This window comes from Pocillopora verrucosa, chromosome 7 (genome assembly GCF_036669915.1).
Source record: "Pocillopora verrucosa isolate sample1 chromosome 7, ASM3666991v2, whole genome shotgun sequence".
Classification (NCBI taxonomy): Eukaryota; Metazoa; Cnidaria; class Anthozoa; order Scleractinia; family Pocilloporidae; genus Pocillopora; species Pocillopora verrucosa.
Genome location: NC_089318.1, coordinates 25,195,590 through 25,211,615, shown reverse-complemented (window position 1 = coordinate 25,211,615; position 16,026 = coordinate 25,195,590). Strand labels below are relative to the sequence as shown.

The following is a 16,026-nucleotide window of genomic DNA, read 5'->3' as shown; positions in this document are numbered from 1 at the left end:
GGATACGTAAATTGGCAAGTGATGACGACTGATACTTACTTCCTGAATTCCTTAGGAAACTAAGAAGAATATCTCAATGATGCAACAGTTTCTGTTCAGTTGGAACCCAATTTAATCAAAGCTATTAAGAAAGGTGGGTGTTGCAGTCAAAATTCATCAAACCACTTTGCTATGATTTCTTCAAGAGAATTGTATGGATTACGGCAGCTGACTATACCTCGGGTGTCAACAATAACTGGCCCGTGGATGTTTGCTACGTAGATAAAAAGTGCAAGTTGAGGTCAGTGAGCTATAAATGAAAATTAAACCAGTAATGGTTCATTTACACCAAAGATTAAATGTGAAATGTTTGAAGTCGTTTGTTAAACAAAGTTTAAGTTTTTTCTTCCTAGAATTAGTATAAACCGATGTTAGTCGACTTCAAATATAACATATTGAAAATGCAAATAAGCGATTGTATGAATTCTATGGAAAATTCAGTTTTTCAGTCCTCTCTTTCTGGTTTTCATTCAGTTAAACCCGGTTTGACTAAAAATGTTTTGCTGATGTGAATGGGGTGTGGGACGATTTTCTGGCTACTTTTATATGTGGATAGTAATTAATTAGATACCTCACGTCATTACCTTCTCAGCCGCCAGTGCTTGCATGGAGCTTTGCTTGTACAAAGAAGCAAGGAGCTGGCTACATATGGGATTGGCTGTATCCTTTGACGAGTGTTTCAAACGTTATACGCAAAGAAATGCAAGCAGTGTTCACTAACACCAAGCTGAGCAGTTAAAAGACATTAAAATATTTTCAATTATTCCAAAACATTACACTTGACAGAAGGGGCATTTTATCTAATTCGCAGAACGCCCCTCATCAGTGTCTCTCTAAGAATATCAGCAGGACGCCCAAACCAAACAATGATTACGCCTAGTGAGCTTGTTAACACTTATATTAATATTCACTCTGGTAAGAAATATTTAAAATAGGAAATCGTAAAAAGAAATCCACTTTCGACAGTTATGTCCTTTTCTAAGGTTTGTTTAGGGAATAGCGCATGTTTTTTAGGGGTGTTTGAGAAAAACACCGCGAGAGCGATGTTCCAAAATTCTGCAAAATACCACGAGCTTCCTGTCTGACTCATAGTCCGAGTCGTCATTCTTTCTGAGATAAAAACTTCTTCAGATTCACATAAATTTCCTTGGCTTCGAAGCTAATAATATACGGACGGATCCGTTTTTCTTCAGCCCACGTCGTCAGAACTGTTGGCCACATAAAGGTCTTCATAATTTTCTTGGTGTTTACATTTGCCACATTTTCGATAAATTCTTGAAGCTATTTCGTTTCACAATCTAGAAATATTTCAGCCATTGTTTCAAAATTAGAATCAGTATCATTTCAGTTAGTGTAAAAATGCAAATTTTAGATCTAAGGTTTTAGGATTTGACTGAAATACTTACTTTCTCAGCGATTCACATACATGAAATGTCTCAACTTATGGAATAATACCTTTAATATTTTTATTTTTATTGAAATTTGTACACATCCACTCATCAGTTATTTATTCTTAACCCGTTTTAAGATTGAGAAGGATAAGAAACCTCTACTTCACTTACTGAGCAAATCTCAAACAATAATAGAGAGCCAAGAGCGTATTATAGGAAATGCCAAAGTAGACAGAGAAAAGATCGAGGAGAATCCGTTGTAGCCTTCTAGGAATAGCTCATCATAATCGAGGACAGTTCAAAACAGCAATCGATTACCATCAACGTGATGTAGAAATTGCTAAAGAAGTGGGAGACAAGGCCAGAGAGGGAAGAAGTCGTGGCAATCTCGGCCGCGCTTATGATAGTGTAGGACAGTTCAAAACAGCAGTCGATTACCATCAACGTCATCTAGAAATTGCTAAAGAAGTGGGAACAAAGGCCGAAAAGGGAGGGAGTTATGCCAATCTCGGCTGCGCTTATTTTGGTCTAGGACAGTTCAAAACAGCAATCGATTACCATCAAAGTGGTCTAGAAATTGCTAAAGAAGTGGGGGACAAGGCCGGAGAGGCATTCTCACTCTGCTCTCTTGGAAAAAATTTTGAGTGCGAAGGAAATCTCAAGAGGGCCTTTGACTGCTTTCACTCTTGTGTAGAGGCGTATGATAGTATCAGGGCCGGTCTGAGATTTAACGATCAGTGGAAGATTTGGTATCGTAATCAGCATAAAAGTGCATATACAGGATTGTGGCGTATAAACCTTATTCAAAAGGAATTTGTCAACGCCCTTCTCGCCGCAGAAAAAGGACGTGCTCAAGCTCCAAAAGATCTGCTGGACACAAAATATCAGCCCCGAGATTCTTCAAGGAACAGCGGCCCGTTCCTTACCCTGAGTTTTGTTCCAACAGGCACAGTTTTCATAGCTATCAGTGGACCGTGCGTTTACTACTGGGTTTTCTTTGGCGACGATAATGTCCAGTTGAGAAAGGTACATGTCAACAATTATAAATATGAAGAGGAACTGGAATTTTTCATCGAGCAATTGAATAAAACTGCCTTGAAGGAGATCGATGCAAGAGATGCTGTTAAATGCGAAAATCTTTCCTATGGCTCGCCGAAAGCGGAGGAAGCGGCGAATGATATGATTCAAGTTGATGTAAGGTACTCACAATCAAGTGCTCTACAGAAGCTTTATGACATCATCGTTACTCCTATTGCGGATCTGATCGAAGGAAACGAGCTTACAGTTGTTCCTGAGGGGCCATTTTGACTTGTGCCTTATGCAGCATTGGAGGACTCGAAGTCGATTTATCTGAGTGATTTATTCAGAATTCGCGTGCTTCCGTCCCTGACGACCTTACAACTAATCAATGATTGCCCAGCTGAATTTCACCTGAAGAGCGGTGCATTGCTTGTTGGCGACCCATGTCTCGAAGAGATCATCTATCAAGGAAGACGGTTGGTGCAACTTCCGGGAGCAAGGAAAGAGGCGGAGATGATTGGACGAATCCTCAGTATTTCCCCCCTCATTGGAGAAATGGCAACAAAAGATGAAGTCTTAAAACGACTCTCATCAGTGGCTTTAGTACACATAGCAGCACATGGTAAAATGGAAACTGGTGAAGTTATCCTGGCACCAAACACCACAAGAGAAACCCCTCAGCCTCAAGAGAAGGACTATCTACTGACGATGAAAGATGTTATGGAGGCTGGACTGCGGGCGCGACTGGTTGTTCTAAGCTGTTGTCACAGTGCTCGTGGGGAGGTCATTGCCGAGGGTGTGGTTGGCATCGCCCGAGCATTCTTGGGTGCTGGCGCCAGATCTGTTGTGGTAACCTTGTGGGCGATTGCAGACGAGGGAACCCAAGAGTTCATGAGTTTCTTCTACGATGCACTTGCTAAAGGCAAGAAGGCAAGTGAAGCTCTCAATCAGGCCATGAAGTGTCTGAGAGAATCCGAAACCTTCAAGGAGGTGAAGTATTGGGCACCATTTGTACTCATTGGTGATGACGTCACACTTGATTTCAACGACATTTAGTTGCTGATCCATGTAATTATTCTTTTCATAACATTTATGCACTAAAAAGTAACTTTAAATCCAAATTATAGATACATATTTGATCATAAATGCTGTTTTTGTTTTCTTGCTGTGTAGAGTTTAGGAGTTTCTTTTTTTCCCGAGGAAATTGAGATGCTTTTAAATTGAGTGAACACAGACTTTTTCTTAGATAATTTGACAGGAGTAAATACAGTTTTCTGCTATAATAATTGTTGGACAGTTTATCGTTTCATGTCGCAAGGCTGAATGAAAAATTTCATATGATCTCAACGATTCTCCCTGAATTATGACTTTTTTACTTTTCAGTTAAGGCAGTGAGAATTGGAGCTGTATCATAGAAAAGACGAAATCCAACAAAGTAAAAAGTTGCCCGCAAGCGTTGATATTTGGAGCAGAAACCACACGGCTACCTACAAAATATTTGTAAGAGTCCTCTATTGAGGGCAGGAACAACCGAACGAGCCCTCAAGAGCCCATACTGATCTCTGTTTTTTCAAAAGTTGATTCTCCACTTGTCTTGAATGCTCTTATGAGCTGTAAGGATTTGGACACGCAAAAGGAAAAGGACTTTGCAGTGTTTTGATCTTTAATGAATTGTTCGAACTAGGTTAAAAGTAATATTTTTAATTCGTGATGTCTTGAAATCATCATCAAATTTTTTTATTTAACATGAATGAGGTTGTTATCTACAAACAAGTTTTAGGTGTTACATTTACATTCAAGTTGAAACACCTAGAAAACGTTTTCCCACAATGTTTTTACAATTTTTTTTCTTAATCGGTTTTTGCCTTAAGGTTTATATAAAGCTATTACAGCCATATGCATGTATAAAGATTTCCATAGAACTTGAAAAATAATCAGTCGTTTGATTGTTTGATTATTTTAGTCGAATGGAAATTTTGATTAACTTTCGGAGGAATTTTAATACTTAGTCATAATTAGTTATTGTGTCATGATCATAAGATTTGTTGGAATTAAAATGGCAGATTTTTTATGGTCAGTATTTAATCCTAGTATTACCAATACTGCGACAGATTTTCTTATGCCTTTGAACGCGATAGAGTGTTCATGTACTGGCATTGCGACATATTTTGAGGGCACTGTTTAAACCAATTACCCAATTGTAAAACGAGAGGCTAATGAGACAGGCTCGTTCACAGATTTGGCTCAAATTTTGCTTGTAAACTTGGTTCAGGGTTTTTATCACGAAATGAATATTTCAGGATTGAAATTTGTTTTGCGTAGGAAATTACGGCTAACAGCTATTTGGAGCCCCTCTAGGACATGGAAACGAGGCTGAAAAAGAGCAAGTTTTTAATGCCTGGGCTTCCTTTGCTCTCTCATTGTTGTATCTTTTTTTATTGTAAAATAAATTTGAAACTCTTGTTTTTTGTTTTGAATGTAAATTTCGTCGAAAAATTAAAGAGAGGGAAACGCGCCATTTAATTAACTCAGATTTAGGTGTTTTAAGATCCCTGAAAAATAGCGTTAGTCCAGAAGCTTGTAATACTGTTAACATGTCGGGTTAACGAGTTTGGATGGAATTCGATGGCAGTGATTGGTGCAATTTTTGGATCAGTTTCACTCTATGGTCAGCTGCCGCACGGCCCTCCTGCTGTTGTGTTTTTTGCTTCTGGCTTCTGAGACTCAATTCCCTTGTCCCTGTTAATGTTGTTAAGGTGAAGTCTGACGTGAATTGCCTCTTTTACCCTGCGTGTGTAGAAATGGGCATCACGATCAATTAACTTTAGTCTTTACAGAGCAGGTGTGTTCGGTTTTAAGGTTGTGCTCTGAAACGGCAAAGGTCAGCGTCTTAGGGAGTAGGATATCCCTGTCGTGTTCCTTGATTCTCTCCTGCATAGGTCTACCTGTTTGGCCGTTGTAAACCTTTGCGCACTCACAGGGAATCCTGTAGACTACGCCATCCTGTTTAGCAGCGTCGACGTTATCCTTCGGGCGTACTAGGTGTTATCGTAGCTGGCTTGGAAACAGTTGTTGTTAACAGAGGCGAAGTTGTTCAGAGAGGCCTTTGACGTAGGGCAGGTCTGCGGTGGATCTGAACTCGGTGGGGGGTTCAGTAATGGCGGTTTGTGTCGTAGTTTTTGTTACTCTGCATGGAAGAGGAAGAAAAACCATCAGTAACAAGAACAGATGACAGATGTTTCTTCTCGTTGGAGATGGAGGATTTTGTTTCGCACGCTTGTAAAGGCGCATGTAAAGACACTTGGCAATACCGTGCGCTTTATTGATTGCGCCAAACTCTCCTTACTTGTAGTAGGTAACACCGAACTACATCTACGACACCCACCATAGTAGTCTTCTCTTACTACACCTATTGCACGAAACTACATCAACCTGCACGTATTACACCAAACTTCACAAAACTTCACCTACTACCCTAAACTAAATCTACTACACCGAAGTCCACCAAACAATATCTACTACACCAGACTACATCTACTACACTAAACTACATCTGCTACACCAAACTACACGCACTTACACCAAACTAAACCTTCTACACATACTACACCAAACCACTTACAACAACTAATACCCAACTACACCTACTAAATCAAACTGCATGCTCTACAACAAACTACTTTATAAAATAATTCAAATAGTACGCGCGCTCTGATTGGCCATAAAACCATTTTACACGAGCGTATATAAACACGGTTTTCGTTCCTCTTTCATTAGTTATTTTATAAAAGAAATGTAAAATGGTTTCCGTGTTTACATAGCCTGATGTAAACACTTGGTACAACCTCCCGCGTGTTTACATCAGGCTATGTAAACAAGGAAACCATTTTACATTTCTTCAACAAAGTACACCTACAATACCAAACTAATCCTACAACACAAAACTGCACCTACCTAACCTGCTACACCTAACTTCCTCTAGTACTACAAATTACTCCTACCACACCTACAACACGAATCTCTCGATTCTATTAAGGAATAAGTGTTAATTTTTTTTAAGATGGTGTGGAACCCTGTTCTATATTCGTGACGGAAATCGTGAATGTATTACCGAAAATTGGAAATAGGAATAATAGTCTTTTTCAACGATAAATATTTAACCGATTTATAGGCTCATCTCAAAAAGAACACCTCAGATCTCTCAAGGAATTTTATCCTAAATCCTTTTAGCGAGGCAAAACACCGATAGTCGTGAAAAAGATTTTTATAAGCAAAGGTTGAAGATACTACGCACTGTTGTTGAATGTACCTTTAACCAGCGAAACCTGAAATAGACCAAACAGTAAAATTGTCCATCACAACAACAACAAAACAAAAAATATTTCAGTGTTTAAGGCTCCAGGTTTTTTTGGTTTGATTTGCTAGTAACCTGTATTGGTTAGGGTTGATTCGAGTGAAGGGTAAAATTGTCCGAAATTAATACTGACAAGTTTATCCTTATTTATTAAAATCAACCCTCAGACCCATTTACCTGAGCGTAAATGGGTCTGAGAAAACGTTTGAAATTCTTTGAAATCCACTTTTGCGAATGCAAAATAATTGCGTGGTGGCAAATACAAGCTTTCGATTTTCGTGGAATTTAAGTTCCTCGTTTCTTCTTGTTGGACCACAGTGCATGTCGCGGGGTCGGTGGCAAGTAGCCATCTTATTTTCCAACTATTCTCGCAGAGACAAATACTTATTTTCTAGTCTATGAATTCTCGCAAGGAAACGCTCGAACGAAGAGAAGTCTAATTTTACGTTAGCCATTACGCGCAATAACCGCTGATTCATGGCACACAACTCACTCTCAAGCACCTCAGGCACCTCGTTCTCAAGTACCTCAAGCAAGACGCGTAGCTGTTTTTGGGTGAAGATGTCGTTATACTTTTGCCAATTTCGCCTGCCCACTATTTGCTTGCCTCAACTGATCGGCAGCTTGCCATACGCTGTATAAGAAAAAGTCCCTGTTATTGGCAGCAACTTGATTTTACTCTACGTTCCGAGGCTCCCTGTTTTTAAAGTTTCTTAAGACGATTGTTATTTGCCATAAGTTTTGATTGGAGAAGGAGGATCTCACGTAATGGATAGTTATCGGTGTGACAAACAAACAAGAGACACATTGATAAGTTCGATCGAAAATATCTTTTATTAAGTGCAATTGAACATCTGAAAAGAAGAAAAAAACTTTCTATAAGTTACCACAACCTAAAGCTACGGTTAGCTTTCAATAATCAATGCAGTTTTTGTTACGAACATTATGATTATTTCATTCGTATTTCACTCATTCATCAGTCGTCGCTCGTTCAATTTTGAAATCACGCTTGTGATTTCACAACAAACTGCACTCAGTCAGTTGATTTTCATTAAAATTTTCTTTGCCAGTGAAATAGGAAACTTATAGAGAACGATGTGGAAAATATACAAACTGACTCAGTTAGGGTGTGAGAGGTGAAACACTTGAGCTACTCATTGGAAAACAGGTCAGTTTATGTACGATATAAGACTATTTTTGCATCCATACAGAACCAGTGAAGATGCATTTGTTTCAATAAAATTGCTTTTCACTTACATTGATAAGTTCACATCTTTTTTGACATAGGTTTGAAAAACCCCCAAACTCAGTGGTAATTAATTTGAAAGAGCGTCATCCTACAACATGATAAAAAGACAAATTCGAAAAACGTATTGATTTAATAACGAGATAAACAAATGAGTTATTGGATGGGTTGATGAACTTTGAGTGTGTGAAATAACTCAAAAGCAAATATTCCAACCACAGCTCGAACGTTGTAGTTCTTTGTGAACTTTGGTACGCATGTTGTATGGTATTTCTGTAGAACGTGGCGTATGTTTGTTTCGGTTCGTTTGTATTTGTTGCATATTGTCTTATGGTGAATAGTAGACTTGTCATTGTTAGTTTTTATGTTTTTAGGTGTTCGTCGGTGGGCAGAGCGTGTAAGCCAGGGAAAAGAGTAGGTGGCCACTTTCGCAACCGAAAAATACAATGCTTATTTAGAGCTTTGCTATAGACACATTTTTTGGAACTGGCGATCGCGACTTTAAATTGGCAATAGCCACTTTAAACTGGATATTTACCACTTCTACTTCAAAGTGGTGATCGGCAGTTCAAAGTTGCACAAGGTTTGTTGCCAAGGAAACTTGCCCTACTTTCTCAACCAATCAAATAAAATACTTAAAGTTATTGCATGTGACTTGATCATCGTTGTTTTTCCGCGCTTCTGACTCGTAACATTTATCACTTTACTTTTGGTTCTCATTTGTTTTCGTTTGATATTTTCATTGGTGCTTATTACCTTATCTATTTTTCTTTTGAACCTTTTCGAAAAGTGTTTTTTGTAACACTTGTGGCGTCAAGTTGAGTCAAGTTGAGCAGAGAAACAATTATTAAGGCTAATTATCGTTTCCAAAGAGGTAAAAAAAAGGGGCCCGGCTTTGAATATTTTTTTGTTTTATCTTTTAATAAGATAATTTTACACTTACTGCAATGATGATATTTGCATCGTCTGACAGTAAAGATGAAAATCCAGAGATGTAGTTAATCTACAAAGAAGTAGAGAAGATGCAATTTTCAAGAAGCACTGTCTGCCATGAAACCCTTACAGTCAAATGGACTGACTTTGGATCTATTGACACTGATATCCGCATACCTCATTCTCTGCTGTCGTATTTACCGCGGATGGACCACATGCAATTGCGAGAGGTTCTGAAGACTGAAGACAGCTGAAGAACGGATGGTATTGAAAATTGTCAACGCCAAGCCTCACATCCGGGCATTTTTGGAGAAGCTGCTTATACAGAAATAAAAGATTTGTTTCGTTAAAATTGAAATACCTGACTTAAAAAATGAAGTGCACTATTTCCTCTACAGTGTTTACCAAAAATATTAATTTAGAAATACTTTAAAAAGAGTTGTTTAAACTTGTTGTGCAAATTACATTGGGTCCTTCTAGTTCATCGCAAAAGTTTGTGATCCGCAAACCTCAATGATCTAATTTTTTATTTTGATTTCAGTTAATTTTGGTTCGTTCATAACGTTTATTTTAAATTTTGTTGAGTACACACCTCAGGGTGTCAGTTACAGCTTGAAAAATTTGAAAATATTGATCTGTAAATTTCTTGTAGTTCCTCTTAAACCGGAATCTTGGAGATTTTTTTGTCAAATTTACCGAAGCAATTCTATGATTCCTCGCGCCACGTGTGCATGGTAAATGCCAATGTTTTTAATCAAACTTAATTTTGCAGTGGGGCAGAAGGAGATCAATTGTCAGAGGTTATGTATGATAGTTTTGAGAAAATCGGTATCATTTAAAACAAAAGAGGACATCCTCTCTTGTCTCAGAAGAAAGTTATTTACTTCAATCGCATAACTTTGGATTTCGTTGGCTGACCTTGAAAAGGCAATCTCTGGTCTCTCTCCCAAGCCAATTGGGGATATCAGGCGTTGTGTATACGATGTTTTCGAAAAGTTGTCTCTTGTCTTTACCATAAAATGGTAGCTGATAAGCAGAAAAATGAAAATATTTAATTAATCACTCCACGCCTTTCTAAACTATTGAAATGGGCTGATGATTTATATCAGAGTGGAAGTTTAATTGTCTTCCAAATCTCTCGGTGGTAAAATATTTCCAAACTCTTTGATTGTCCCTTTGATGGAATCTGTTCTGTGACCTTTAGGATATCTGAAGACTAAAACAGATCCCCTTTTCGGGTGGAGTCTCCCCTTAACATGTTTGCCATAGGCGGGTGTCCTATTCCCACGGGACGAAAGGTAATGGCAATTAATGATTACTTCATTGTCAAAAGTTTGATTCATAAGCATTTGTGTCCTTCCGAAGGGCGAGTTATTGTGTACAAATGTAAACATATTTGCAATGTGTGAGTTGTTGCAATATTATTTGTACAAACCTTGCCGGTCAGCATCAGGAATAAAGTCACGCCAAAGGACCACCAGTCCACAGAGTAAGTATAAGACTCTCCCATAATCATCTGTAACAGATTAGGTGGAGTTTATTGGCATTGCAAAAAGTGTATTAACAAATTCAACTGCGTGAGCTTGGTTGAAACATCATTGTATTAACAAGGGCGCGGTCAGGATCGTGTAGTAGGGGGGTCTTTCTACTTTATTTGTTGTCCGAAACTGAGGGCGGAGAGGCATAAAAAATGTTTTTTATCGTAATTTTTCAGATTCTCGTGACAAGAAGAGAGGTTACCCACCCCTTTATTGTCGAGAAAATTGTTGGGTGTCGTTTGACAATGCCTTGATTTAAGATTGACCACAGCGGAAGATTATAGGAATACATTTTACCCTCAGAGAAGGAGGAGAAGAAAGAAGAACTTTCTTAAAAACCCATAGAGAAGATAAATAATTAGTGAGAAAAAAACAGTAGCGATTTGAACAAAGACTTTTCAGGGTAATCTGCTACAAGCCTTATACCTCAGGCGCCATATATGGATAAGTTCCACATACTCCAGTGACTGCAAAGACGACAAATTCGCTCAGACCGAAGTCTGACAGCTTCAAGTGGCCATTTGAGGTTACCAGAATATTTTCCGGTTTTAGATCTCTGATGAAATAAGTTGGCAAAAACTTCTTTCACTCATTTTTAGTGTACATTACTTTACATCAGGGCAAACCAGATTAGCATAAATGTTTCTGTTACAATGGAAAATCTTCTACCCGTTCTTTCTCGATTCCAATCCCATACCGCTCATGTCAATTGTGGCTCCTCGATTTCAAAAAACAAGTTTTTTTTTCTTTTTCTCGACCGCTAGTGGTGCATTATGTTTCAGCCAATTTGCATCAAGAAAGCTGGTGAGACAGAGAAGGTAAGTTAGTCGACATTGGAATTAAGCCGGAATGAACGAGAAAATTTTTTTGTATCCTTGTAGCAATCGGAAAGAAATGGGTGTATACTGGCTGCGTTATTTTTCAAATATTTCTCTTTATCATTCCCATAATCCCTCTAGTTCCTGTTATTCTTGTCGTCAGTGTTATTGTTATCGTTGTTGTTGTCATTTTCTCTGTCGTTACTGTTATGGTTATCAATATCGTCTGTGTTGTTTTATAAAGGGTTCCAAGACACCGGGGAAAAAACAAATCTTTCTTCAGAATGAGACATTCCAGAGTACGTTATGCCACAAACATACCTGTGGATGACTTTTTTCGAATTCAAATATTTCAATCCCAGGCCGATATCGACGGCGTAAAACCTGAAATACCAGACGTTGTCGTATGAATACTTTTAATTGACTTTCTAAGTTGTAACCTGGGTCTTAGTCAGAAGAAAATAAGCAACTGCAAGTCTGCAAACTTAAAACTGAATGCGTTGACAGCGGCATAGAAAAAGCCTACATGTTGGTAAAGATTTAATGAGCATGAGTGACGATTAGGATAACAATTTTAAACACTTCCGGGATGCTCAGCTGTTTTCCTTCACAAGGCGTTGAAACTTCTTTTCATTTAAATCGTACCTGGCGCGTTCCTCACTCAGTTTTCCTCCCTGGGCTCGCAGAACTCCAGCAAAGTCCCCACCGGGCAAATACTCAAGCGCTAAGGCTGTTTTTGTGAGCTGAAACAAAAACATTCTGTTTAGTTTATTGACATCAGCATCACGGCTGTGTTGATTAATGCTTTGTTTCTTTTTTCAACAAACTGGCGTTAATTACTCAATGAATCGTTCATTAAAATTCATTTAATCCCTCCCTAAGGCTTTCTGACTCTTCCTCATTGGAATTTCATTGACAATCAAATTCCTCAAGCTCCTCCCTTATGCTCTGTTAACGACGACTAATCCCTCCTCCCTTCCCCCTTAAAATCAAGTAGACCCCCCCCCCCCCAAATCCTTTGGACCCCAAGATTGGCTCGTAAACGATAACTAACTATTCGTTAATAAAAAAAACTGACTGAGATAGTGGCAGGCTCAACTTGCGTTCAGTTTAAAACGATGAATTTCTCAGCACGCTTATTGTTGCCTCCTGAAGGCATGATCACTCCACTGCTACGATGTGCAAAGTTCCATGGCCACGCCAGTGAAAGATTCCTAAATATGGACGTGTTTTATCTGCTCCTGTAGCCAACCTTTCTGTATGTATTCAAAAGCCGTTTCTTAGGTACATACTTTGATGGTAAACGCCCGGCATAACTGAGTAACCCTGGAACTCCCGGCCAAGTGGAGGAGGATGAATGTTTCTTTCAACACCATCGATTTGTTTGCTTCATTCTCCTTAAAGGTTTTTACTGCGTAATATCCATGGGTTTTTCGGCAATAAAATTGCGCTACCTGAAGTAGGAATAGAATAGCCAAGCATTAAAGAATCTGCTTAACAGTACTTTGAGCAATTTGTAGTGACATTAATTGACGCAACCTTTAGTTTTGGTTTTCCCCAGTCTTATAAACGCCGAACGACTCCGCGTTGCAGCAGCCCTCTTTCCCCAAGAAATGAATAAGAATTGAAGATAGACTGAACCATGGATCAAATTTGAAAATAATCAATCCTTGAGACTAAACAAGTCATAACTATCTTTAATTTAAGTCTCTAATTTTCCTAAAGCCCCTGATGGGTGGGCAACCACGAAACAGGCCTGTAAGGATGAACTTTTAGTTTATTTGTCTTCTTCCTCCCACAATATATATATATATATATATATATATATATATATATATATTATATATATATGTATATGTATAGGAAGTCTGCAAGTCGATTTTCGCTTTTCCAAGCTTTCTGAATTAATTTGACGGCCTCAATCTGTCAGGAGAAAAGCATTATTTATATACTGATAAGTAATTATATATTGATGATAATTGTGAATCCATTTCCCTGATAAGGCCATGGAGTCGAAAGGGAACAAATAATGTCTTTTAGAAAGAATCTCATCTTATTGGATCGGATTACAGCTAAAATCGTCGAGAAAGTCTTAAAAATAATGAAACTTGCAGTTAAGATTTAAAAGACGTGACGCCTTTTGAATCTTAACGGCACATTTATTCTGCAAAGTAAATAACAATTTTGATAATGTCAGCGTAAAATATCAGCGTCTTAAAGTCGTCACGCCATGTTGAACTACATAATAGAGGTCTACTTTCTACGAAAAGTCTCTTCTGCAGTCATCCGCCTACAACGGTCACCTCCGTACACCGGCCGCCTCCCTAGAAATGACCACCTCCTCAGAAGGGCCACCTCTCTACACAGGACACCTACCCATGAACCGCCTCTTTCTTACAACAGCCACCCCCTCACAATGACACAGCAACTAAAGCGCGTCCCAACTGCAACGAGACTCATCTTTCGTCAAGGGCCAGTTTAGAAAAATATTTGTTGCTGAGAACCCTGTCAGCCTTATATCACTAAAGAGTGGGTGAAATTTTTTCAATACCTAATTAAGGGACGCTATGAAAAATGATTTAACTTCTGTTCCTTGCTGGTTCAGTCACGGTTAGGATGTTTTTCACAAGCATCACTGTTCGATTGTTTGTTAGTTTGTTTTGTTTTGTTTTGTTTTTTCTAATCTACTTATTTTCATTGTAATTGTAATGAGATGATGTCACCGTAAGCAGGTTTGAAGAGTTGTAAAGTTTAAGCCCAGTCTACGTGGAGTGAGATATCTCACTCTCGATTTGGATTTCCTTTAAAAAAGCGAATTTATTGTAAACCACATGAAAGAAAATGTTTGATGTTAACTTTTGGAACCCCCTTCCCTTTTTATTTTAAAATAATCCCACCATTTTATATAACTGAAATCACTCCATAAAATTAAATGATTGAATTTACCATGTATAACTGTGATCATGCTGTTATTACTATATCAAATTACCTGAAATTCAAGTCTTTTTAATTTTAGTCGACGCCAAGCCCGTTGAATTATGGACGCACATTCATTCTGCAAAGAGAACAAACATTATGATATCAACAGTTAATATGAGCATCTAAAATATCCATGATTATCGCATCAAATTTCCAGTTTCATCATCTTAAGACATCATATTCTGTTTATGTAGATATCAAAGGTCTTTTTTTTTTGTAGAACCGCTGCGGCCAACGTTTTGAAAATGGTCTTCTCCTTACAACGGGAACTTTCTCAACAACGATTAACTTTTAACAAACGCCATATTCCAACAATGCCCTCGTCTCAAAAGCAACATCCACCTCACAACGCCCACCCCCTTATGACGGCAACCTTTTCACAACGTTTCGATAACTTGAATGCGTCCAGACAGCTGATTCAAAAACCCGACTGACGGGGATGTAACAAGATGTGTTTTCAAAGACAACAAAATTCTCTCCCCTTGGAGTCAATTTTTTTGGTCTATATGGAGGATTAAAAATGCAGAAGTTGAGCACGGACTACAGATAAAATATGAAAAATACAGAATATTATGGCTAAAAATTATTACCCTCCTCGTTCTTCGATGCTTTCTCCAAGCTTTCTGTATTAATTTGACAGCCTTGTTCTGTCAAGAGAAAAGCCGTAATTATATTCTGATAAGTAATTATATACTGATGATAATTGTGAATCCATTTCCCTGATAAGGCTATGGAGTCGAAAGCAAACAAATAATGCCTTTTAGAAAGAATCTCATTTTGTTGGATCAGACTACAATTGAAATCGCCGAGAAAGTTTTAAAAATAATGAAACTTGCAGTTAAGCCGTACACCGGCTACCTTCCTAGAAATGACCAACCCTGGAGAAGGGCCACCTCTCTACACAGAACACCTTCCCATGAACCGCCTCTTTCTTACAACAACCACCCCCTTACAATGACACAGCAACTCAAGCGTCTCCCAACTACAACGAGACTCTTCTTTCGTCAAGGCCCAATTTAGAAAAATATTTGATACTGAGAACCCTGTCGGCTTTACATCACTAAAGAATTGATGAAATTTCTACAATACTTAATTTAGGGATGACCAACCCTGCTATGAAATATAAATCATATTTCAACTTCTCTACCTTGCTGGTTCAGTCTCGATTAGGAAATTTTTCGCAAGCATCACTGTTTGTTTGTTTGTTTGTTTTGTTTAGTTTTTTCTAATCTATTTATTTTCATTGTGATTTAATAAGATGTCACCATAAGCACGTTTGAAGAGTTGGAAAGTTGAAGCCCAGTAGACATAGAGTGAAATATCTCACTCTCGGTTTGGATTTCCTTTAAAAAAAGCGAATTCATTGTAAACTACTTGAAAGAAAATTTTTGATGTTAACTTTTGGATCCCCCTTCTCTTTTTATTTTAAAATAATCCCACCATTTTATATAATTAAATTCGCTCCATAAAATTAAATGATTGAATTTACCATGTATAACTGTGATCATGCTGTTATTACTATATCAAATTACTTGAGTGCGTCCAAACAGCCGACTCAAAAACCCGACTGATGGGGGGTGTAACAAGATGTGTTTTCAAAGGCAAAAAATTCTCTCCCCTTGCAGTCAATTTTCTTGGTCTATGTGGAGGATTAAAAATGTAGAAGTTGAACACGGACTACAGATAAAGGATGAAAAATATAGAAAAT

General features: G+C 38.1%; 2 protein-coding genes and 1 pseudogene across 3 annotated transcripts in view; 1 reads left to right on the top strand and 2 right to left on the bottom strand.

The window, feature by feature from the left end:
- LOC131788977 (peptidyl-prolyl cis-trans isomerase FKBP2-like) overlaps window positions 1–16,026 on the bottom strand; it is a 127,145-nt gene that overhangs the window by 69,234 nt on the left and 41,885 nt on the right. The gene's annotated exons all lie outside the window — the stretch shown is intronic.
- On the top strand, window positions 906–3,506 carry LOC136282202 (tetratricopeptide repeat protein 28-like; annotated as a pseudogene).
- On the bottom strand, window positions 8,079–10,959 carry LOC131775300 (protein kinase C delta type-like). Its single transcript, XM_066169517.1, has 6 exons — window positions 10,948–10,959; window positions 10,419–10,499; window positions 9,902–10,009; window positions 9,161–9,298; window positions 8,994–9,053; window positions 8,079–8,141 (listed from the first exon to the last, which is right to left on the bottom strand). Exons 1-6 carry the CDS (start codon window positions 10,957–10,959, stop codon window positions 8,121–8,123), a joined length of 420 nt encoding a protein of 139 aa, XP_066025614.1. The 3' UTR covers window positions 8,079–8,120.